Genomic DNA, 25598 nt, shown 5'->3' on the forward strand with positions numbered 1-25598 from the left:
CAAATGTGTGATCAAGTCCGTGCTTTCTGGTACTCTGTATTAAATCTAACAGCCTCAGGGATTGCTCATTTAGTACCTCATTTAGGCACTAGGTAATGCCTTAGTGCCCCATGAGCGTGCTGGATTTTCATGACCTTGCTGGATTTTCATGACCTTCAATCAGAGGTTGACTTGTGTATTCTGCTGCAGGAAACTTGGCTTCTTTGCAGAAGCTAACATCTGGGCAAAAATTAGCAAAAATATCAGTTTCAATTAATATATTGTTTTACGACTCAACCCAGATTGTCACTGACAGAACTAGGCCTTAAGTGCTCTGTGGGAATTAGTTTTCCTAAAACTTCAGCAACTGAGCAGACCTGAGCAGACGACCCACAACTCATCTGTGAAATACTCGGCTTGGTGAAATAATTTGTTAAACTGTGACCCAAATAATGAAGTATACAGTCTTAGTTGTCAATTAGTGCTGTACCACAGAGCAAGCAGAATGTTACACAAAACAAGAAGCTGCTTGTAAAGCAACAGAGATACCTATTATGAGTTCTAATCACTAACCTCCCCATCTCTTTTAAGGGTTTAAATATAACTCTTGCTTTTCAAATCTTTTGATGAACTCTATTACTAATGTTGGAAGGTGATGACTGTCAGCCAAGAACTACATTAGAGTCCACAACTGAATTTCAAGGGTTGTCAAGAGCAGGCTAATCAAATAGCTGCTACTAGAAGTGATATATGAAAGGAAGTAAAAAAAGAAAATTCTCTTCTGGCAGGATGAAAACCATGTTGTATAGTTTCCCTACGTCATTTCTAATAGTATGTTCAATTTTTCTGGGCTACATTTGTCTGACATTCTTCTCTTGTATAATAATGATTCATTAAATAGAATGTATTCAAGGGCTGTAACTCACCTCTTATGACTACAGCTAGACCATGTGCATTGTAAAACAAAAGCCTAACACCAGGGTTTATGAGAGATCCTTTTCTATTAGTTTCTTGACAGGAATGCTAGATTTTTTTTTCTGAAGTAAAATACTGACCTCAAAATAATCTTAAAAATCTAGCACAGAAACAATTAACAGCACTTCCTTCCCTGTGCTTAGGTAATTTGACAATTTTAGGGAGAGCTAGGGGGCAAAATATTCCTTGGCCATTCCAGGCAGGTGAAGAACTGCACTCGGTCTACTGATCATTAAATCCATGGCCTGCAGTTTGGAAGTTTTAGCAGTGTTCAGGCTGTGTGATGGGCTGTAGTCCAAAAATAGAGAAATGCAAGCAGTGTCTCCAAACAGGGCTGAGTAAAATAGAGATGCTGCTCCCTGAGCCCTCAGTTAAATATACAGTGGTTGTTCATGACAGCAGGGAGTGCAACAGGAAGGCTGCCCTGAATTAATTTCTCCTGCCTCTATTCCCTGCCTGCTCCTGGGCAAGGCATTTATCTCCTCACTGCTTATTCCCCTTTTGCAGGATGGGATAAACAAGACTCCTAATTGCACCAGGACACTGTGGGGACAGGACCAGGTAGTACCTCTGGTTCTCCCTTTAGCTGCTCTCAAAGGAAATGTGAGCACAGCTACATTTTTGGTTTCATACTTATTTACATTTTAACACCATGTAACACTCCTCATGGGCGGAATGGAATTGATTCTTTGCTGCCAATGTACAACCTAGAGAACAACAGTAATAACAGTAACACCTGTGGGTTAGCAAAATGTTTTATTATAGTAAAACATACCATATACAGAGGAGAACCAATGATTGTATTTTATCTGTCCCATCAAAGCAAAATACCTTTATAATATTTTCCATTGGCTTAAAAAGGAAATGCTAATAGAAATAATTTCATTATTAAAATATATATAATGCTTTCTATTTAATTTGTTCTGTGTTAGACAGGCAAATATTGGGATGATGATATGGCTGAAATATATTAAAATTTTCCCTCTGGGGAGCTTGTCTTCTTCATCTCTGGCTAGACCACACATGGAATGAATTCAGGAATCTCTTTCTGCATGACAGCAGGTATCAACTCACATTAGGTGTAAATTCAGTATCTTCAATCAGAGTGTCTTGGATGCCTATTTTATCATGTTTTTCTTTTCCCGCATATTAAAATTTATCCAGTATATTTTTTTTCCTATTTTTTTCCTCTAGATAATGCCAAGTTTGACCTCCCTTGTTTTAGCCATTGCATGGTAAAGAACAGACCACTCTCTTACCACACAAACTCATTTTAGCTTAGTGGAACTAATCACAATGGCTGGTTCTTAAAATTTTTGGAGAAGTGAAGGAATAGGAGAGAAAGAGTGAGTCCAGAGAGCAATTCAGAGTTCCTCCATTAACACACCTGCACTGAATCACCTCCTGAAGAAATCTCTCTCTCTACTAATTACAGCGGAAGCCCAGGAAGACTTGGCTAGAAAAAATCAGGTCTTGTGGATCTGGGGTTCACAGGAGTCCTAAAGAATCCAAACCTCCTACGCACTGCAACCTCCATCTATGTCTGGAGAGTGTTCTTAGCCACCCTCAGTCATCTGCTATTCTCCCCAGGAGTCAGAGATGCACAGTGTGGTCTCTGCAGGCCTGAAGTTCTCCTACAAGTTGGCATTTGTGCGGTTGAGGCACAACAATTAAGGCAGCAGATTGTCAGGCTTAGCTGGGATTTCAGTGTTCCACTGAAAGACAGAGGAACTGTTAAATTATATTTAGCAGTTCCTGTTAAAATGTACCAAAATACCAGTCAGGGCGGAAAAGGCTGCTACAAAAACGCACTGGATGAAAGGAAAATGGCCTTTCCGTTGAGCTGAAATACACTATCTAAAAATGACAGGAACAGCATCCTATCCTGCCTCAGACCATTTGTTGGACATCATTCACAGCTGCCATGTGTACAACATCCTCACCATTTTCAATCAACTGGCCAAAACTGTACTATGTTGATACTAAAATAGCAGTAGATGATCTGTAGTGCTACATCCCTGTCCACATTCCCTGTAAAACCCTGAAAATCTAAGGCAACATTATATCACAGCTGCACTGTTTTGAAAATGTCAAACAGAGGTTCTGCTACTCAGGCTTGCTGCTCTCTCTATCCTGGTACAGAAATGAGCACTGTGACAGTAGGAACACCTGGTCAGTTCTTGCTGCCATCACTTGAGCTCACTGGGAGTTGGGGCCAAGAAGGCATCATCACATTTTAAAAATACATATGTTCAAAAAAGACTGGTATCCTGGTTGTTGATAGATTCATTTTCCTGGATATACTGGAGAATGTCCACTTCATTCATTGTCTGAATCCTGTTTTCCTTTTGCTTTGCCAGTGAAGGTGAATTAGTGCACCTGGGGGCAACTGCTGGCTTCTGAGGCAGTGGTGGTTTTGGTGGGACCTTAGGTTTTGGTTTGGAGGTAACCTCTAAGAGTTTCTCAAAACTATCTTCAACTCTGGAATGGAAAGAAAACATCAGTAACATCCTGGGAATTTGTGAATTGCTTTTTGTTTTGTAAGAAAATGCAATCTTTCAAAACAAAACCTTCTGTAGGAAAAGGATCTACTCTGATGAATTTCTCTCTCTGTAGAAGTTTCTGTAAGAACCATCTTTTTTATAATGTGGCTTTTCAATTCACTATACAAGTTAATTTTACAGCATGTTTTCAAATGTCTAAAATAAAGGCAAATTGCAATTACTAAAACCACCAAACTTTATTTTAGTTTGGGAAACAAATGGTTTTTTTTGTGACAGGATGGTTTGCTTCCCCATAAATTTTCATGAGAAAGTAAAATTTTCCACATTCAGCTCTGTTTCTTCTTCATCCCCATCACCCAAAACTGAGATTAAACATCCCCATGCTCAATCATGAGAAACTGGAAACACTAATGGATTTTAAAATTCTATGTTCACATTTGGTTCTGGCAAACTGAAGAAGTTTTGCAATCTGTGACCATATACAACAACTCTTTTTGGTGATAATTTCCCTCTGATTCCTACTGAAATAACCCAGAACACCTCAAACAGTTCAGGTATTTTCCACTTGCCTTGTTTGACCTTATCAGAGATGTAGCATGCTGTGTATGCCCAACTCTGTTCCCACATGAGCTGTTGAAATCTTTTAAGAGAGCCCTTATCATAGATTATCTTGTGACTCCAAGAGCTGTGTGCCTTTGGAAAGTCAAAATGTGGAGGAAAGAAAAAGAAAGATCCTCTCCAGTGGCTCCACTCACTGGAACAGCATAAGGTACAGGAGTCTAAGGAAGATGCCTTTTTAGTTCCTCCTTCTCCATGACCTGTAGGGAGGCCATCCCTGGAACATGAATGAATCATTTCATGTCATGTATTTTTTGGTTCTTCCACTCATTTGCCTTTTGTAGTTAGAATCATGGGATCATAGAATATCCTGAGCTGGAGGGGATCCATCAGGGTCATCAAGTCCAACTCCTGGCCCTGTACAGGACATCCCAAGAGTCACACCATGTGCCTGAGAGCATTGTTCAAAAGCTTCTTGAGCTCCATCAGGTTTGGTGCTGTTACCACTGCCCTGGGGGCCTGTACAGTGCCCAACCACCCTCTGGGTGAAAAACCTTTTCCTGATATCCAGTTTATAACTTCCTCACTGCCAGGCAATGAGGCATCTTGGGGGATTACCCAGACTCCTGTGAAACCACTGGGATAATTTGTTTCCTGAATGAGACAGTGATTCCTCCCTTTCTCTCTTTGTTCACCAGTACCAGTAGCCTTAGGAAAGATACTGTAAATGCCTCTACCAGGCAGCAGTACAACTGGTGGGGCTTTCTGCAGACAGTTAAAAGTAAAGCTGAGCTTTTCCATAATTTGGGAAGCAACTGATAAGGCAACTGTCCCAGACCACAGGGAACATGATCAATTGAAGAACCAACCTCTCTGAGACACTTTATTCCTCCATCCATAGTAAATATTGTTTGAATGTTAAAACCATAGGTACTTCAAGATTTACAGCTCCCTCAAACTAAGGATCCCACTATTACTAAGATAAATTGCATGATTTCAAGGGTTTCTTTTTTGTGTTCACCCTCATTAAAAGCTGTGAGGAACTCACTACTGTACTGCCCAGGCTGAGACAAACTACACCCACCATGAACCGGCCATTAAGTCAATAAGGATTAGCCTAAATTTTCTGGTGTACAGGCAGTCGGAACCCTTTAAGGTAAAACCATTCCTGAACTCAGACAGATCTTCTTGTGACTCCCAAAGAGAATCTAAGAAGAATCATTTTTAACCAAGGCTACTTTTGTAAAATCAATAGCATGAACACTGATATCTAAAACAAGGGAACACCTGAACAGACCAACTGATGGGCAGAGCCATTCCCGGAGTTCTGCACCTTGAACTCTACCTGTGGTATTCCAGCAGGCAGCGCCTCAGATTTCATCCTCCAAGTAACTCTGGAGATTATATCCTCTTTTATTTAGATCAGATTTCTGATGTCTTTTATTTTCCATGATTCCTTGTGGGTGACATATCCTACTTACAAAACACGCTCAATATATTTCTGAATTCCTCATCTACAAAGAAATTAATTTCATTTAAGCCCAGGCCTTCCTGTTTGTTGTGAACTCTGATATCCAAGAGATATCACACCTCTGATCACATTGCCAAGACATGTTCTTGTTCTCTTTGCTGTGCAAAAAACAAAACTTGTTAGGGCTGGTATTTCTGAAGCCTCCCTTCTTGGCATAAACAAACAAGTGAATGAATCAGTGTCCATGTCATAAAGTTTTGGTCTTAAATAACAGAAAACATAATAACCAGAGGAACAATACACAATATACACAGAGACCATATGGAGGAAGCAGGATTTTGAACTGGGTGCCCCAGAAAGGGGAGCAGTAAATCCAGCTCACTAACCTGGTATGATGGTACAACTTCCCAAATTCTCTACTCCAGCTTCTGTGCTAATCACAGCAACAAAACCACTCAGCACAGCCAAAAAAATACCCCCAAAAGATCCAGTCCAGTAGGTTGTGGGGGTCTTTAGGGGATGGGGGTTTGGTATTCTGCTTTTAAGCCAAAGATTCTGCAGGAGAAAGTCTGGAAGCTGATGATGTAATTTTCTATTTCTGTCCTGGATTTTTTCAAGACCTTGGTTAGACAGAATTCTCTTAGAGAGAACATAGCAGATAATATGTGGTCTTTGTCTCAAAACCTGCTTTTCAGGGCTGCAGTGCTAGGCAAGCTGTTTGATCCACTGCTGTTTGATCATGTGACACACAACCGTCTTTGCAAAACTAAAGAGGTAAAATGCAAAATGCCTCAGGCAGAGATAGAAACAAGGACTTCTATTTCTTGAAAGCAAAGGAATTGTTACAGTGCATAACTACCACCATATTTAACTCCAGGCCAGGAGGAAAAAGAAAAAATCAAGCAACTATTCTGAAACAAGATTAAAGGAAGAACCTTCCCACCCCATCTTTTTATAGACAATCAGGCAGAGAATCCATGTAATTAATCATTCTTTAATTAGTCTTTCTTTTTCTGTAAAAGAAAAGCAGCACCTCACTGTTTAAAATTCCTGCCATATTGTTGTGCTGATTCACAGACTATTGGTGGAAATTCTCTCTGACACAGAAAGCAATCAAAGCCCTTCCTGAAGAAAGGCTGTCACAAAGCCTTTCATGACTGCTGGCATGTGGACATCCAGTCAGTAAACGAGTTCTGACTTGGAGGCAGATGCAGCTGCCACAAGAACATCAACATTTTAGATGCCACTTCTCTGAACTTTGTCCCATCTCTCTGGACCAGATCTTTGGGACAGGAATGACTGTATGTACAACGTGATGGGGACAGTGACCTCTGCTTGCTGGGAATGCTTTAGTGATGAGAATCTGTAATGAAAGCAAGAGACAAAGACTCCCATAATTTGCTAAAGTATCCAAAAGGCTCGTGCTAGAAGCTCAGTTATGCAACTAACTGCAGTTCTTGCAGAACAGACTTTCATCTTACTAACTTTATTTTGTCTGGTGTTAATTCCAAGTACGAGAGATACCTTAGTGAAGCCTTGGAGAATGCTGTTATATCACATCTACAATTTAGGAAAAGACTTGTGCCCAAAAATAGGCAGGAGACTTCAAAGTATCTGTTGTTGCCTATCATGTCTGCTGTGGTCAGGAGAGACAGTGTGATGTCCATCAAGGCCCATGGACAGATACAGGCTGGAGTTAACCCCAGGAATGCCAAGCACTGGGGCTGTGAAGGAGGTATCTCTCCTCCTGCTTCAGCTTTCCCCTACAATCCATTACAGGTAAATTCACAGTGGTATTTCAACCAGGGCCAGGAAATACTTCCGGACACTGGAATGTGACAGTCCGTATTGGAACCACTGGCATGGTTTTGGTCTGGGAGAGATTAGCCCTCCTCCAAAATACTCTCCAGCACAACTGGAAGCTTGTGTGGGACAGGGACCATTTCCCAGAGGCAGCTGCACACAGTCCCCTTGCTCTGCAGCTGCAGAGAGTCCAACAGCACGGATGCAGCCCGGTGGTGCTGCCCGGCCGAGTGCCAGAGGACAGGCTCAGTAGTGGAGGTCAGTCCCACAAGAAGCCCTCTAAGGAAATCAGCCTGTTGGTTACATTGCTCACCTAGGAAATGAGACAAGTCCATTTTTCCAGTCTGAAGAAGTTCAAACCTCTCTCTCCTGCCTCTTTAGAAAGTTCCCCAATCCCCAGCCAAAGGCACAGCTGGGGGAGGGGAGAGCAGGCAACTTTTGCTCCTTGAGCTGATGATGTCTGTCAAAAATGCAAACAACCTGCGGCAAGATGGTTGAAATTTGGTGGGTCCCAAGCCCAGCAAAAGCATCTCTTGCTACACTAGGACTCCACGTTGCCTCTCTACATTATTCTACACAACCTGTACATGTTCCTAGGAGTGGGGCAAGGATTAATGTTTCCAGTCTAGCAAAAAACTTTTCGTTTTGTTGGCAAGTTTACTTCATAGCTTTTCTAATGCTTGTAAGTAGCATCCCAACACATCACAGGAATGAAAAAAATAAATGCTTGAAAAACATCACAGAAAAATTTGTTTTTCTATAACCTACTGCAGCCAAATCAAGGACCTTTCCCCACAGTTTGGTCATAGCAAGCAAGAGAAACTGCCCTGGAGTGGTCAGGAGATTTCTGACTCAGTTATTGCAACCTTCTCTTCCACCTGTACATTGCCCAAATAACCCTCTCCCAAGGGATCTACGTTTAAACCCTCTGGAGTTTCTCAAAGTTTTTTTCCCAACTATAGTGTTCTCATATTCTCAGGACAGTGAGCACTGGTGCTGGAGACGGTGCCCCACATGACTCCTGCATAGGTTGAAGAGGTGTTACTCTCTGAATTCAGCATCTGCTAATGCCTGCTGAAAGAAGAACACACAAACTTTTTGTGCTTCAAGAGTGGCAACAGTTCCTTGGAAACCAGAAGCTGACAAACCTGCTCAAGAAGCTCTATGGACTGAACAGTGTTTGGGGTGCAGTTTCACAAACAACCTCAGTCTTAAAAAATGTAATGCTCCTGAAAGGGTTATCCGTGCAATCCTAAGAAGGAACACACCAGATCTGCCATCACAGGGCAGCAGAACTGGGATCCTGCTGCTGACACTTTTTTTCAGCACTGGAAAAAGACAAATGTTGTGCTGACAGCTGCTTCCTTCCATCTCAGCTCCCTATTCATTACCAAAGGTGAAGCTAATTAAATCTCTCTGAAAAGGCTGCTCAGACAGCTGTGATAATTATTTCAGGCTAGGATGTGTGATAATTTATGTAATTCTGTGGGCCCACAGAGCTGCTGCAACATTCACAGGATCAATTCCAGCATTAGTTTTCCACAAAAACCTGATCCATTACACCAGGCAGGCATGATTGAGATTAATGAGACAGAAATGTGCATGCCTGCAGGGCTATGATCTCACTGGCATCATGGAGACATGGTGGGATGGCTCCTGAGACTGGAGCGCTGGAATGGAAGGATACAGGCTCTTTATGAAGGACAGGCAGGGGATGTGAGGAGGGACTCTCACCCCCTATGCCAGTGACCAGTTGGAGTGCACAGAGCTCAGTCAGGAGCCTCAGATGAGGAGCCAGCCAAGAACTCGGGGGTCAGGATTAAAGGGAAGGCAGGGACAGGTGACATTGTAGTGGGGGTCTGCTACAGGCCACCTGACCAGGAAGAGTGAGGAGATAAGGTACTCTACAGAGGAGAAGCAGCTTCACATTCACAAACCTTGGTCCTCAATGGAGGACTTCAACCACCCCAGTATCTGTTGGAAGGACAACCAGCAGGGCTTAAGCAATCCAGGAGGTTCCTGGAATGCATTGAGGCCAATTTACTTCTCCAAGTGACAAAGGAGCCAACAAAGAGAGGTGCTAGGCTTGACCTCGTTCTCACCAACAAGGAGGGGAATGTGAAGCTCAAGAGCAGCTGGGCTGCAGTGACCATGAAATGGTGGAATTTGAATCTCTCAGGACAGTGAAGTGGGTGCTCAGCAAAGTAACTGCCCTGGATTTCAGGAGAGCAGACTTTGGCCTCTTCAGGGATCTACTTTGTAGAGTCCCATGGGATAAAGCCCATGAAATCTTACACAGCAATTGGTTCTCAATGCTCAACACTTGTTAATGTAAAGTTGGTGATTCTATTTAAAACAGTAATTCTCATTTCATATGAGCAGGTATCCACAGTGAGCACAGTCTTCACTTTGCAATGAGAACATTTATCAGATTCTCTTCTTCCTCATGTTGTGACAAGCAGAGCCCATGCATATTTTGCAGACTCATTTGCCTCCTTAACAGCCTCTGCCTCATGAGTTATAGTCACTGCTGAGGATTCACTGCTGTGCTGACACTGCTGTGGTGCTGCTGCTACAACCACTCAGGTACCATAAAGATCACAAAGGATTTGGTTGCTCCTGTGTTCTGCTCTGAACATTATGTTTCTCCCATCCCCCTTTGGAAGAAGGTTCTGCCCTCCTCTGCCTTAGGCAGCTCTCTCCTATTCTGCCCATGATTCACAGTGAGTCAGACACTTCTCAGATCTACCACACACATGTGAGCAGACCCTGAGGTACCTGTGAATGTTCAATACACCAGTGAAGAGCTCCCACATCTTCATTATTCAGCTGCTCCATTGGAGTGCAGTGAACATATCCAGGTTTCTGGACTTGCTGGTGCATCATACCTCAGGACAGTCCGAGATCTTAGCAAAATGTGCCCAGGTAAACTTTTGGTATGATACAACTGGTATGACTATGTCCAAGAGACCAAGATGTTTCCATTTCCCTCTCATAGCATATCCAGCTCTAGCCCACTAAAGGAACAGGTTGTCACAGCTCCTGCTCTGATCTGAGGGCAGGGGAGAGATTTCTTCAGTCTTTTTTGGGAAAGTAATTGTCAACATGTACAGGGCAAAGGCAGGACTTATTCTTAGGCCTCAAAATAAGCTCCTATGCCAGGAGATTGCAGAGTTCAGCTTATGTTGAACATTTTCTCACCACAAAGGGTCACTGCCTGGAAGAGAGACTGTGGCACTGCCCTGCAAGAACATTCCACACCATTTTCGTGGTAAGGGAAGGTGGGAGATGATGATTCAATTGCTGCCTCTATATTAGTGAGACCTGATTGTTCTGCTGAGGCTTCCAGCTGCACAGCAAATGAAGTGCATTTTGCACAACCACTGGAGAAAATTCCGCTATGGGATTTCAGGGGACTGCAGTGAATTTGCATAGAGGGGAGGTGAAGTGTTGCATTAGGTTAAAACAGCACTGCCACTCCTCCTCCCCTCTTTGCCAGCAGCTTCTCCTTTACACTCAACTGCCTTGCATTCAGTTCATCAGCCCTCCACGATGTGCAGGTAACACCATGAACTGGGTTTACCAGGGAAATTTCAGAGGGTGTTAGGCAACTGAACATGTCAACAGATCCTGACCTATCTGCCTACCTCTTGCACAGCCAGGAGTTGCCTCTGGATTCCCATAGCAACTTTCCCATTGGACCACTGGCATGATTTTCTGCTTCATTACATGTATTCATTTCCAACTGGATCTTGATGACTTATCAGCTATTGAAAGCACCGGGACAAATCAGGAATAAATGAAAACTACTGGAATTTAAAAGAAATGAAATCTTTTCTCATGGGTTCCCATAACCATCTGGGTGTGCTACTGTTGTTGATGATCTCAAACTGATCTGAAAGCATGATCTGTTGGTCTCAGAGCAGACTTCAGAGACCTTTCTCTGAACATATATAATCCAAAAGAGATTAACACGACAGATGGAGAAGTTCTCTCTGGTGGATAAAAATGCAAGGACTGCACTGCAACAGGCCCTTCTCCTGTAGTCATATGAACACTCTGGATGAAGTGCTGTATGCTGAGTTCACTAGCAGAGAAGAAAATATTGCAAGCACACATGTATTTGCTCCTAATGTACCACAGCATAAAATCAGGTCATGTCCTGCCCCATCAGGTTCTGTAAACATCAGGTGAGCTGTCAGGATGTCATGCAAGATGGCACCCCGCCCAATTTAACCTTTGTTTAAAGTAAGTCAGGTATTACTGCTCAGACAGCCAGCACTTTTCCATGCATAGAAAGCAGCAGCTGCAAAATTATCTGCTTCACGAGAGCTTTGAAACCACACAGAGAGTCTCTCTCCAGGGTTTAGTACCTACTATGGAAATCATACATCCTAACAGGAACTGGTTGACACAAATTAGCACTGGAAGCAGGCTGGCCTCATCATTCGGATGCCAGCTTGAGACCCAGAAGGAATGAATTTGACTCATTACTGCAGCACAGATTCCCTGTGTCTCTCCAAGCATTGGTTCCCTGCTTGATCTCTGGAGGATTATCAGCACAGGCGAACCAGCCCTGTGAGAGAGATGTCAGGGATAAACGCATTATGTGCTGATGTGTTCCAGTGCTACACTATCAAGGGAGAAGCAATAAATTATACCCTCCTACAACTCTGAGCTCTAGCCCTCCTTTCCACTAGATTAAATATTAAATGCAGGGTGATAAAGAGATCTTTACTGCTGTGGAGGTATGCACAGGATCCCTCCTGGAAGCATGCATGGAAGTCTGTGAGCCATCAGCATGAAAATCATTCCTCTTGTGGCAAGAGCTCCTGATTTCACGTCCCTGAAGCTGACCTGCTCTTTATCTCTGGGCTTTGTCCCTCACTTTTCACAATGGAGGTCAGGTTCCCTGTGGATCGTTTGCAGAAAGCAGAAGTGTCATGTAGAAAACGAGCAAGATAGCACAGCTTGGGCCTTCAAGACCCTTCCTTTGGAGTCACAGAATAATACCTTGCACCCCACCTTTCCCAAAGGGTCTTCCTAATTTCCTTTTTAATGTGTTTATCTCCAAGCTCCATGGCACACATCTTACATTTTACTTGTCAATACAAGTATTGATTCACAGTTTGCATTCTGAGTATTTAAGCTTTGCTCCCGAATTAATCTCTTTCAAGATCTAAATAACATCTCAGACCACCTTCATCCCACATGACAGATTTGAGATGAGTACCTCAGCAGTTCCTCAGTGTCCTCCTCAGGAGCCCTGCTCAGCACATAATTGCTGTGCTCACAGGCAGCTGGCAGCAGGAGTGAGTCACCCAGTCTCACCACCCCACCGAGGTCTGGGTCTTCAAATAACTTCAGATCTAGAAAGGGGAATCAGAAGCTGCTGTAGTTAAATCATGCTATGTAACACAATGCCTGCACTAACTAGTAAATCTGGCTGGTTGGGTTGAAAAAACAGATCATGTAGACAATTATTTTTTTTCCAAAGACTTCCAGCCCACAAAGTGCAGTAATATTCTGCACTCTAGGGACTTGATCAATCTGCTTTTTCTTTGCACTCAAAAATAGGTCACATTACTCTTGCTAGTGTGGCATGAGTGACTGTGGGACAGCACAGACCTTAATATCCCAGTTCCAAATGTGAGAACAGCTACGGGAGCTACAGGTTTCATTTGTTCTTTCTGAATGATTCTACATGATTCTGCTCAGTTGAAGATTTGCCTCAACATTTCCAAGTCATTATTTAGCCTGTATACTATGCATCACTGTAATTTAAAGGCTCAGTTATACACATGATTTAGATAAAATAATCTGTGCATATACAAATACAGAACAACTTTACTCTCTTTCATCTTTCTTCTGGGACCAACTGATGAGAAATCCTTTTCTGGGCCAAAGAGTCCTTCATCTGGATCCACCTCCTCTTCAAAAATGGTTAATTTGGGCTTCTCTTCATTGGCTGGAGGAGCAGGTGCCTTCTTTGCTTTTTTAGTTCTAAAACATAAGAGAAAAGAAAGCCAGCTGCAACTCTTCATTTAACAAGCAAGATTTATGGCTAGAAAGTCTCATAAGCTGAAAATACATGGTGGGAGGCTATGAAAGGTTTAGACAAAGGTACACAGGCATCTGTTAATTGCTGGCAGGAATGGGATACTGAGCTGGAGGGACTGTTGGTCAGACCTTCTCTACCTGTAGCCATGTTGTATATTCTTAGAATCTGTCAAGGAGCCCAACGGGAATGGGAAAAGCAGAGCTAACAATGCTGTACTGTGCAAACTACCACTCAGAAACACTGAAGCAGTTTTACTCCTCCCACACAGAAAGCTTAAAATAAGAAAGAAGATCAGTTCCAGCAACACTGTTCGAGACAGACAGAAAGGGATGGATTGAAATACAAAGTGCAAGTTGGTCCATTGCACTGATCCCTTTGGACGGGTATTTAAAAATCCCTTTGGCTCCATTTCCTTGCCAGCTCCTGCTGCTGCTTATGATTGCTGCATACTCTTTTCATGAAGGTATTAGACAATCCCCTCATTTCCACATGGTTTAAACAAGGAGAGTTGACTCCCCTTCCAAGAGCAGAGTGAAAAGCACCTGCCTCTTGCTCTCATACCCAGGACTCACATTCCAGCAGCTGAAGCTACAAGGCAGCTCTCTCAAAAAGGCAGCTTGAGTTATTAAGCAAACCAGATGGCACAGAAAAGAAAATTTAGAGGACAAAAATCTTTGGGTGAAAAGTCCAATTCAAACTGGGCTGAAAGAGAAGCAGTCCCTACGACAGCATGTCCTTCCAAAGTAATTGCCATATTTCAGAGATCTTCACTCTCAGCAGCCCTGGCCCTGCAATTTCTAACATAGCCCCTTTGAGTGCCTCTTCCAATAGAAGATCTGATCTCCTTTGCAGAGAGCAGGTCAGGTTTCAGCCTAGAACAAACCCAATTATCAGCACTTAACATGCCACAGTCATCAAAAACTAAGAACAAGGTCAAAAGATTATGCACACATTCCAACTACATTAAAGGGTCTTGTAGAATCCTCTTCCAGTTACAGCTGCACACGAAAGTGGAGTCCAGTTACTTCCAGTTATTTTCACAAGTTTATTATCAACAAACTGTAACTCATGATATTATCTTGCTACCACCATTTTGCAGCAAAGGCAGCCTAAGAGCAAGCCTCATGCAGAATTAAATATTGCTTTATTCGGAAATATACCCTATGTGATACACTAAAGGTATATGAAGGTGAAGCAACTAGTTTGCTGAACTATTTACGACAAAAACCTTCATTTTAAAGCAGAAGAAACTTTAATGAATTTCCCTTTTTTTTGCATTCATATTCATCAGGGATATGCCTCGAGTAACTTCTGAATTTGAGCTACTCTTTTGAGCTTTGAAAGCTCAGCTCCAAGGAACTGCTTCAAACTGAAATATTTGTGAAAGACCCTTCTTTCAAAACCTGCCAAAATCTGAAGTTATAATATGTACAGGCAGCTTTCACCCAGGATTTCTACAAAAACCCAAATTCATTGTTTTATTAACTGTAGTAAGGGATCTATCATTCAAATGAACCTAAGTATTAAAGGAAAAGGTAAAACAAACAACAACAAAACCAGAAGAACAGTAGGACTGAGTCTTTCAGAGCTGACAAACTGATTAAAAAAAATAATTAGTAAATACAAATAAATCCGATCTACTAGGGAAGAAGCAACATTTATTTGCATAATTCATGCCTCACAAAGTAGTCTTTGAGATGTGAATGACAATATAGGTGAGGATTTGCCAACCTAGAGAATGCCAGAAGTCTTTGACAAGACTCGTTGTCCATTCAGAGAGTTACAATAGCTCTCCTGATGCATAAGAAGAGCCCATCATGGCACAGGTAATTATATAAAGGAGCCAGTACATTGCCAAGCAACAGGTCTCCACCCCCATGAAGTTAGCAAGGAATTTACTATTAGTTAGCTCAAATATTTGCAGTAAACAATACCAGAATGGTGGGAAATACCAAAGAAAGGGAAGAGAATCATAAAGAGCATCATAAAGAATAGCATGTAAAACAAAAATAATGGAACTGAAAGGTCCTGGTAACAACGCTCTGTGTAGTCTGGCCACCAAACCAGCCCACTGACACGGGCTCACTTTCTGTTTGGCCAGGGGACTACACTGGCAGCTACGGGGCACAGGGCCAGACCTGCTGGGCCTGTCTGGTACTGGTATGAACAGGAGGAAGTTGTTTTTCTGCCTTCAAGTTGTTTCCCCTGACTACTCTTCTAAGGAAGCCACTGTTGGACTGCCAAGTAATTCCAGCATATCCACACAGGGACTCTGTTGAGGTCAGTCCCTAAGCGGGAAACAGGATTCCTGCGGTTCTGTATTTAGCTGTGCCAGTCCAGACTGTACTGCTGAGCAGAGGTTAATGGATGAGAAGGGGGGTGTGAGAAGTTTCAGAGCCTGTCTGAGGTTCTGCAGCTGGCCTGAGTGTGCATCTTGCCTGCCCACCTATCCTCTCTCTGTATATTGGTGCTACCTCCCCATGAGAGGGCCCAGGGACTCCGCTGGAGCTGAGCTGATCATGAAATCCCAAGCTGGCAGCCAGGCAGAGAAGAAGCTGCAAGGACAGGTAATTAGATGACAATGATGTACCAGGGTGCAGTAAACTTGTGTAGGAATGCAGAGTCTTTGGGGAAGACAGAAATGAAGGAACATTGAGTCTTCCAAAGTATTACTGTACTCAAACCCTGCACTTCATTAGCACCTTCTTCATACATCATGCTCACAACCTTGGCATCTGACATTTTGAAACTATCAGCATCCAGCTGGCAGAAGATGACCCGTGTTATTGCTATTTCTTCATTTATGAAACAAGTGAACTTTGGGAACATCACTCTAGTGACTTTTAAAACCTTAACAAAAACCAAACCAGCCCTAAAGATGATGTATCCTTTGTTCAGCAGAAACTATTTACTCAGTTGAGCCTTACTGATGTCTGTGGTGGCCGATGAGCCTACGTTACAAGGGATAAAGAGTGTCTGCTGGTGGGACAAGTCCCTAGTACCAAAAGATTCTCCTCAGGTTATGGTAACCAGAAAAGCTTCTCCCAGGGTCCAGTGCTCTGTTATGTTAATCTACCCCAGTTCTGCTTCCCTGGTTGGCCCGTGGCCCCTCCACCCCCTTGCTACCTTATATATTTCATATCCCAGAAAGTTCTCCACTCCAGGTTCTCCCCACTGGCCTTTGCCCCTCACCACTCCCCCAGAGCTTCACCATTGGTCCCTGGTGCTTGCCCCACTCCCGTACTTAAACCTGAGCTTTCCACTGCTCTCGTCTTTGCCTCTGGGATCCTTCACAGTGTGGAAGCAATAAACTGCTCCTGTGGAACTCTGTGCAGAGCCCCTTCCTGCCTCTTTGCCTCTGACCATATTACTGAAGCTGTCCGTGCGTTTGTGCGTGCACGCCTGGGTGAGTGTGTGGCCTGTCCTGCTGAGCGGCTTCGCTTTGGAGAGGCTTTTGAGAGATCGCTGCACCTCGCGCTCCAGCACAGAAACTGCAGAGCCCACGGAGCCCGAGAGAGCGATAGATGTCTACACAGGAAGCACTATGAGAATACCTCAAATAACACTCCTGTCTCCTGCTCTGACTAAAAAGGAGCCAGACTGCCTCCTCAGTGACTGTACAGAAAGACTGGCCTCCTAACTGACATGGACCAAAACTGGACGATCAGAAAGGAGAGTATACAAATCCACCTAGGCAGGCTGCTGGAACACTTTAAAGTCCAGCTGAGACTCCTGGCTCCCAAATGCTGCTCAAATCACCCATGAAAATGTCAACAAAACCCTGTATGCAGACAGTTTCAAACCTCACTCACTTTGTGAGCACAGTTCTCCTGTTTACTGACACAATGTAGGTCACTCATTTGGCAGCCTCCAGGTCTCACTGGCACAGCCACAATGCACAAAAGCTTTCTGTGGAAAATGGCAACAAGGATGGCTAAGAGACTCCAAAGTCAGAAGATTTCCAGACCTGTGTGTGTGATAGCGTTTGTGAAACACTGGAACCCCGGATCCAAAGCTGGGTAACACTGCTTTAAGTCACAGAGCATGTCTACTGTGCTCCATACAGAGAGGAGTCCCTGCCCCATGCTCACTGCTGGGTTAAAACAATGAGTGTCGTTATCAAGAGCACATGTAACCTCAGCACACAGGCAGAAGTTTTCAGATTTTATTATTCTGAAAATATGACCATCTCTTTTTTATAGAAATAAGATTATGCTCCAGAAAAGGAGTGTAACAGTAACATTAAAAAAGACTTATTCAGAATATACATACTCATATATTAGGTATCCATGGAATTTTACAAGGCAAGAGCTCACTAATATAAATGGACGTCCCAATTCCCACAAATCTACGTTCAGGCTTGAACAAAACAGCTACAGCTAAAATAGCAGCAATATTAGCACATCTTGAAAACCACATCTGAAAAACAAAGATCCTATACACTAGTTTGTGCAGAAAACAAAATGTCATCTGCTGCTTTCTTTTCACTCAACAGTGCTCATTTTCCAGAGCTGCCTGATAACAACAGACAGGACAAAAGGAGTCATTCTCATCCGCTTTGGCCAAGGGATGACCAATAGAAATTCAAAGCCCATCACTCACACAGCCTCACTCCTAAGCATTAAGCCACCACGACAAGTGCTGGCTGCAGGGATACTTTACCTCACACAGAAATATTTTCCTTGTGGACAACACGCTAATTTACAGTATTTTAAATGGCTTTGGCATGTCTCAAAATAAGATCATGTGTAACTGATGAAATAAATCTCCAATTAGAAATCATTTGGAACAAGAGCATTCAGTTGCAAAGTTTGTCTGCTGCAGCTCCCAGATTAGGTCAGCCTTGGATTATTGTTCCAGCAGAGCAGCAGATGGAAAGAGAGCCTGAAGGAACAGATTTTTCTCAAGGGTTCAGAACTCGAGAGTACCTGTTCTTCCTAAACAAAGGCAAGCTGTGTTTATAACCTGTCCCCAAGTTTTCTGATTATATCCTTTTCCAATGTAATTTGAAAGCAGATGAGAAGACCACAGATGGACAACTTTTGCTTAATACACAGATCATTAGCAATAATCATAATACAGAAAACATTTCCTAAAATGTTTTCAACTAAATAATTAATAAAGCACTCAGGCACTCATAAGCCTGGCAAGGGAATTAAGGTTACAGAGTAGACTGCAAAGAAAGAAAATTAACATAAAGGAGATTTCTTTATCGTTTTCCTCAGATTTTCTAGACTAAACCAGAGTGTAAGACTTGCTGAGGGAGAACAGTTTGGACTTAACAAATTCTGAAAGACATTATTCCTTGGTTTATTTCCTTTAAAGTCACTACTCAAGCTAAAGGAATTACTTTCAGGAATAGTTACATTTCAGGAATTACTTCTCAGGAAACTCTTTTTAACCCTATAACAATTACATGCTAAGAAAAAAATTCATTCTCTTACATTAATTAATGATTGTTACAGGTCTGTCGCTCCAAAACGAACAAATTCTTGAGTGAGTACTGTGTTGGATGCCTGTAAAGTGATGTCTATATGGAGTATAACTCAGCAATAAAATGTGCCACAGGAATTTAAATTTGACCACTGTAATTAAATCAACCTGCCAACATCATCCCTTTACGAGACATTCTTCACAAAACATCCTGAGCAGCCTCACAATCCAAGTCACCCAAGCTGAAACTGTGTGTGAAAAAAACTTGCTAGTGAGCATGTTTTCTGCCCCACTCTCAACAGATTTGGGAGCAAACACTTAAAAAGAAGGCCTCACAAAGAGGAAATTAAAGGTACTGAACGTATGCAATGTCATGCTGAGACTTCTTAAAAGTAGCAACTAGAAGTGATGAATGCAAATAGCAACCATTTTGGCGAAGTGATTGGTTTCTTCAATGCTGAAACCCCCTCCCCTCCCCACATGAACACACTACTGTAGCTTCTTGTTAGAGCTATTTCCTGAAAAAGCACTGAACATGTGAACAGTTGATACCTCATCTTCACACATTCACACACTCATTTTCAGATGTGTTGGGCACTCACACCTCATGCAACAGTATCATCAGAAAATGGTTTGGGTTGGAAAGGACATCAAAGATCACCTATTCCAACCCCCCCCTGCTGTGTACAGGGACACCTGTCATTAGGTTGCTCAGAGCCCTGTCCAACCTGGCCTTGAACACTTCCAGGGGTGGGGCATCATCCACTGCTTCTCTTGGCCAGTGTCTCACCACCTTTATTGTATTTATATCTCATCTAAACCTACCCTTTTTCAGCTTAAAACTAAAAGTTTTAAGGTGTTGTCTCACTACAGGCCTTGGCAAGATCAAATCAGCAGGATCTGCAACTGTCTGGTGCCTCCTTCCAGGACAGGCAGCCTGACTGTAACCGCTACCTCTACTTAATAAAGTTTTAATTTTAGGTTATTTAATCTTTCACTCCTCACAACAGAATGCTGCCAGCCCCCTGGCCTCACACTGTGCTCCTCAAGAGGAGACCATTTCCACTCTGCTACTGCCTCACCTGAATTGCCTCCTCACCACATTCTAAAGCAAAACGGCTACAAGAGCCCAGACTGCAGACCTAACTCTATTTTTTCTCTGTCTGTCAACAGAAAAGCTTCAAATAGGATAGAGGATGTTTGCATAAAAAATGTCTGGCCTCTCTAATCCCTGACGCTCCACATAAAGCTCAGTCTGAAGGGTACCTTTTCTTCTCTGCCTGGTACCTGCACAGACCAACCCCCAGCCTACAGAAAACCTCTAGCAACCTGCACATGATGTTCCAGTCTTAAATTTTGTCTGACATACGTGTCACACCACATCTAAAGAGCTTAAGAAAAGCTTGAGAAGGGCCAGTTACCAAGGCAGTGAGCAGATTCCAGCAGAAGCCAAGCAGGATTTGCATCGACTGGAGGAGGGATGATGGGGCTGAGCCTGGTTCCCCACTGCCTTCCCTGCCTCCCATCTTACTGTTCACAGAAGTCACTTTTTCCTCTTGGCTGTGCCATGGGTAAAACAGACCTCTCACCACAACTCAGAGATGGCTCCATAGGAACTACAAGAGAGGAGGACACAGTGAGACATTGTCAGAGCTAAATGACACCGCTGTTGCAGACACAGCGCCGTGCTCCGGCTGCTGCCTCTCCTGCTGATCATGAGATCAAAACATCTTCCATGAAAAGAGAACACAGCTTTCCTGCCTACAGGTTTCTTGTGATGATTTTTTTTTTAACAGAGGTAAGATAAAATTGCTCTGGGTGAAATATTCCCTAGGCCGTGGATATACCTATTGCACAAAGCAATTCCACTTGTGATGTTGCAGACACTGCTGGAGGTCAGACTGTAGGGACAGTCACACCAGGGAACACCCCAGATGCAAACTCTCCCTCCTAGGCAAGACACTGAGGCTCTGCAGTGGCAGCTGCCTAGGGGCTGCTGTCTGCTGTAAGCAGAAAAATGCCTGACATAATTCTGCATTTTTTAAATTGGATTCCTATTTATGATTTTGTCGCTAACTAGCCTGAGCTCTTAGCAGAGAAGCTTTTGCAAGGTCAGTAATTCCAGGAGCTGGGCACTGAGCTTGATGTGCCAGCACTTGGCTGTCAGGCTGGAGGGGAGTCCAGTGGGGAAGCACCATGAGCCCCTTGGGGAGCACAGGGGGGCTGGGCACTGAATCACTGGAACCTGCTAAGTGCCAGCAAGCCACAACACGTGCCTGAAAGAAAACAGAATGAGCAGCCTTCACAAGTGTTCTGGCTTATGCACATGATCCAACTCACTGCTGGTGTTATTTGGCAGCCATGATAATATTCCAAAATCGTAACAAAATTCCCCTCCTACTGGCAAAAAATCTCTGAGCTCAGCCCAGCCACAGTGACACACTATTCCCACAGCACCCTTCAGAGCTGGCAGATAGATGATCTCAGGCCTCCAGCTAGCATCTCTGAGGATTATGACTTGACACAAGCAACATGAGCCTGTAGATCCACACAACTCCTTTCAGAGCCCACTCCTTGCTCTCCTGCTCAGCCACCCAATGATCTGCTCCTGCCTGCCAGCCCCTTGGGATGGCTGCATTAAACACTGAAGGTTCCTGTGCTGCAAGGAAAATGGATCAGGGAAAACAGACTGTGGGCAGAAACCCCAGATGATGTGAGACCTCAGGCTTGTGTGGGGACAAAAAGCAACAAACATAGTGCTCCATCAGCCAAGGAGAGCCTTTTCCAGGCTTAGCTACTGGTCACTCACAGTGTGAGCCTGATCCTTGGGGTCAGTTCGCTGACTCACAAATCCTAAATGCATTCAAAGAACATTAAAGTTCTACACTGTGAAGAATCTTGTACCATTTAATAAGTTGGAGACGTGAAAAATTACCTGAGGTTTGGTAAGGAGAATCTTTGGTTGAATACACAGAACAGAAACTGTATCACTGATCTGTGTCAGTAAGAGGGACTAGTGGAAAAGTGTTGAAATGATGCAGGGGAGTAGCAATTACAAGTAACTGCACAATGTTTTAAGCTTTTATTCCCTGGTGTTACAGTGGCTATGGCAATGTTGGAGGAAGAATGATGATTTCAGACAGAAAACACAGACCCAGGGCATTTCAGGATTTGGATCCATAGGCAGAAATACTACAGCAGACCTTTCACACACCATGCGGCCAGAACAGAGAACAAACACCAGAGAGTCAGTGTGGTTGTAAAAATACAGTACGTCAAACATGGTCAAAATGCTGATTCATAGGGCTGACTTGTTCCTGTAGCCGAGCCCCTTCATGCTGCCCACCCAGCTTCTGGCCTCACTCCTGTCTCACTTCATCTTCCTTTGCTCTTCCAAAGGGGACACTGGTACCTGCTGTACTGGGTTTGCATGACAAGGTTTTGGTAGCGGGCAGGGGCTACAGGGGTGGCTTCTGTGAGAAACTGCTAGAAGCTTCCCCATGTCTGACAGTCAATGCCAGCCAGCTCCAAGAGGGACTCCTCACTGGCCAAGGCTGAGCCCACCAGCCACTGTGGTAGTGCCTCTATGATCGCATAGATAAGGGGGAAAAACTATCCTGCAACTGCAGCCAGGAGAGAATGAGAATGTGAAAGAGTCCTGCAGATGCCCAGGGCAGCAAAGAAGGCAGAGAAGATGCTCCAGGTGCCAGAGCAGAGAGTCCCCTGCAGCCCCTGGTGCAGCCCATGGTGGGGCAGCTGTGCCCCGGCAGCCCCTGGAGGCCCATGGGGGAGCAGAGATCCACCTTCAGCCTGTGGGGTATCCCAGTCTGGAGCAGGTAGATGTCTGAAGGAGGCTGTGACCTGTGGAGATCCTACGCTGGAGCAGGCTCCTGGGAGGACCTGCGGCCCATGAAGAGACAAGCCCACACTGGAACAGGTTTGCTGGTGGGACCTGTGACCCCATGGGGGAAGAGTGTGAGGAGTCCTCCCCCGGAGGACAAGGAGCAGCAGAGATGACACGTGATGCATGACCCCATCCTCCATTCCCCATCCCCCTGCACTGCTGGAGAGGAGGTAGAGAAAATCAGGAGTGAAGCTGAGTGCAGGAAGAAGGGAGGGGTTGGGGGAAGGTATTTTATAATTCAATTTTATTTCTCATTATCCTACTCTGATTTGACTGGTAATAAATTCAGTTAATTTCCCCAAGCGGAGCCTGTTTTGCCTGTGACGGTCACTGGTGAATGATCTCCCTCTGTCCTTATCTCAACCCATGAGTCTCTCATAATTTCTCTCCCATGCCCAGCTGAGAAGGGCAGTTGACACAGTGGCTTTGGTGGGCCACTGGTGGTCTCTCTGAAGAAGGGAAAGATTTTGACAGTGAATTCCACAGCAAAGGTGCCATGAGCACAGGAGGCAGCACACACACCTACCCTGTGAAACAAGAGGGCTGGTGCAGGACTGTATCCATCCTTTAAAACACTTGGCCTTGGTCTTCCCTTGTTCTGTGTGGTGTCCTGGAACGAATGTTTATTCTGCATCTGTTTTTAAGTTCAAAGTGCTTGAAATAACATGAGGGTTGTGCTAGAGCTCTGCAAAGTCATAGCCTGAACTGGTGCTAATGACATGCTTTGGGCACAGAACAAAGTGGGGGTGTTTGAAGGAACAAGGACTGGTGTGATACTGCCAGAAGACTGTATATGGAGGGAAGCTTGATGTCCATGTCACCTTCTAGAAATGGTCCTTGTGAGGGGTCCTGGATACCAGCCCCTTCCAGGAAGAAGTGATAAGCAGAGCACAGAAAGGAGACTGCTGTCCTTTGCCGTCTCGTCCATTTGGCTGTAGGGTTTAAGGACACCTTCGCATCTTTCGTAATATCCACCAGCAGCACACAGTGGCACCATGACGGCATCCCTCCTATGAGCAATGGTGCTGTGATGCCAACAGCTGGAAAAGGACTGGCAGACCAGCTCCTCCGTGAGAGTAAGGGCTACAACAGGCTCCACCTCCAATTAAACCAATGCTTACTGTCAACAAACCACAATGTTTGGATAGCCCCAAAACACCTCACAACCTTTCAGAATTCACTCTCACAGCACCTCTGAACATCAGAGCATGCCAGCACTGTTCCTTTACAGGTCAGGAACAAAATGTGGTCCTGAAAACCAGAAGTGAGCTATCTGCAGCCTAAACAGGATGTCTTTGAAATGAAGAATTGAAACTAATTCTCCCGAGACTTTGGCACACAGTTCTGGACCATGTGCTTCTCCTTCCTGTTCCAGCATCCTGCATTGTGTGGCACTGCCCTTGTCTCTTGGCAGCACCACTGAACAAATAAAAACAACTCCAATGAGGTCAGGGTTTGGTGTAACAGCCCCTGAGGGAGGAAGTGTGGGTTTATCCCTCAGGAGTCTCTTGAGAACACATTTGCTTTTTTTCATATTACAGGAACAGTTGGGGCCATGGTTCTGTCACTCACAGCCAAGAGGAGAAAGATGGATGATTCAGGAACAAGTTCCAGGCCAAGACTGTTACACACAACAACAGCCTATGCTGGCAGATAAGCCATCACACAGATGAAAATTGAGATGTCTGTTGCAAACAGGTCTAGGTAATGTTATCAGATAGTTTTGAGGGCATGACATCATGTTCTGTGTTTAATGATGCCATCAAGTATGCCTCAGATGCTATTACAGACAAAAACCAATAAAGCAAGGAAGAGAGAAGCTTAGAAGCCTTCCATTCATGCCACTCCAATCCATTTGTGTATCGTGACAAAGAGCAGTTACTACAGAAAATCGTGGTTCATAGAGCAGACTTCAGAAAATAATCTATACTAGTGAAAATCGAAGTCAAGATCTTTTCCAAGCCACCTGATACACCACAGCTCACACCCACATGGGTGAACTCTGTTACAGCCCAAAAGAGGCAGGCTGCACCTCTCCAGCCCCGGGGTTGCTCCTGAGCTATGCCACCACCCAACAGAGTGCCCGTTGAGAAGAGCCACAGCAGCCAGACCACCCTTGCTGCAAAATGCCCCTGGGGGTTTATGGCCATGGAGCACCCTCAGGTGCCAGGCATACACTCAGCACTGCCTGTACCTCGTTACAGGGCCCCAACTGCTCCAATCCTAACTCCTAAAAATGCACCTTCCTCAGGCTGCCCTGAGGGCAACAAAAGGTCAACAGCAAATAAATGTGGTGAGTGCTTGGGCTGGGATAATTGGGGCACAGTAAATGCCTTGTGAGTTTTTTAGCATGCTCCCTGGTATGAATTAGGCCCAGGCTAATTATTGCTTTCCCAAATGATGCCTAGACAAAGTTTAGGGATCAGTACAAGCTTAGGGGCCCTTCCTGTTTTGGACACAGCCAGCTTGCTCTGGGGAGCAGAAGGATTTAGCTGTTGGACAGAAGCTACTTTATTCTAGTTGGCAAAAGCAACGCTACAGTTCCTCTCTGCTTTTATTTACTAGTTTAGCCACAGCCAAACCACCTAGCAGAGCTGTGTATTTCACTGTTGTAATAAATTTTACTCCCCCTGTGATCTGGATATGACTGGGCATCTCAGGCAATATGGAAAGAAAAGGTTTGACTCTTACCCAAAATGTACAGAAGGTAATGGAAAGCATTTCTTTTGCTTCAATGACAATGGTCATTAAGAACTCTCTGAATGCCACATTTCTGTGCAAAGGGAAATTTTTCCCCAGGCAGATCTATAAAATCAGTTTTATTCCTTTTACTAAAGGGATAATGGAGAAATCTAACTTTTAAGTAGTGTGATATGACCCAAGAAATTCAAGTGCAGAATGAAGAGCTGC

At 44.0% G+C, this 25598-nt stretch overlaps 1 protein-coding gene across 1 annotated transcript in view; it reads right to left on the reverse strand.

The window, feature by feature from the left end:
• Window positions 1-1693: 1693 nt before the first annotated feature.
• The window catches only part of HS1BP3 (HCLS1 binding protein 3), a 51899-nt gene continuing 27994 nt past the window's right edge, over window positions 1694-25598 (reverse strand). The window contains exons 5-7 of the mRNA XM_010393267.4: window positions 13142-13293; window positions 12524-12659; window positions 1694-3435 (exon numbers count right to left, since the gene is read on the reverse strand). Of these exons, the coding sequence (XP_010391569.2) occupies window positions 3207-3435; window positions 12524-12659; window positions 13142-13293 (517 nt within the window). The 3' untranslated portion in view covers window positions 1694-3206. The remainder of the gene's footprint in view (window positions 3436-12523; window positions 12660-13141; window positions 13294-25598) is intronic.

The sequence above is a fragment of the Corvus cornix genome, chromosome 3 (assembly GCF_000738735.6).
Source record: "Corvus cornix cornix isolate S_Up_H32 chromosome 3, ASM73873v5, whole genome shotgun sequence".
NCBI classification, from domain to species: Eukaryota; Metazoa; Chordata; class Aves; order Passeriformes; family Corvidae; genus Corvus; species Corvus cornix.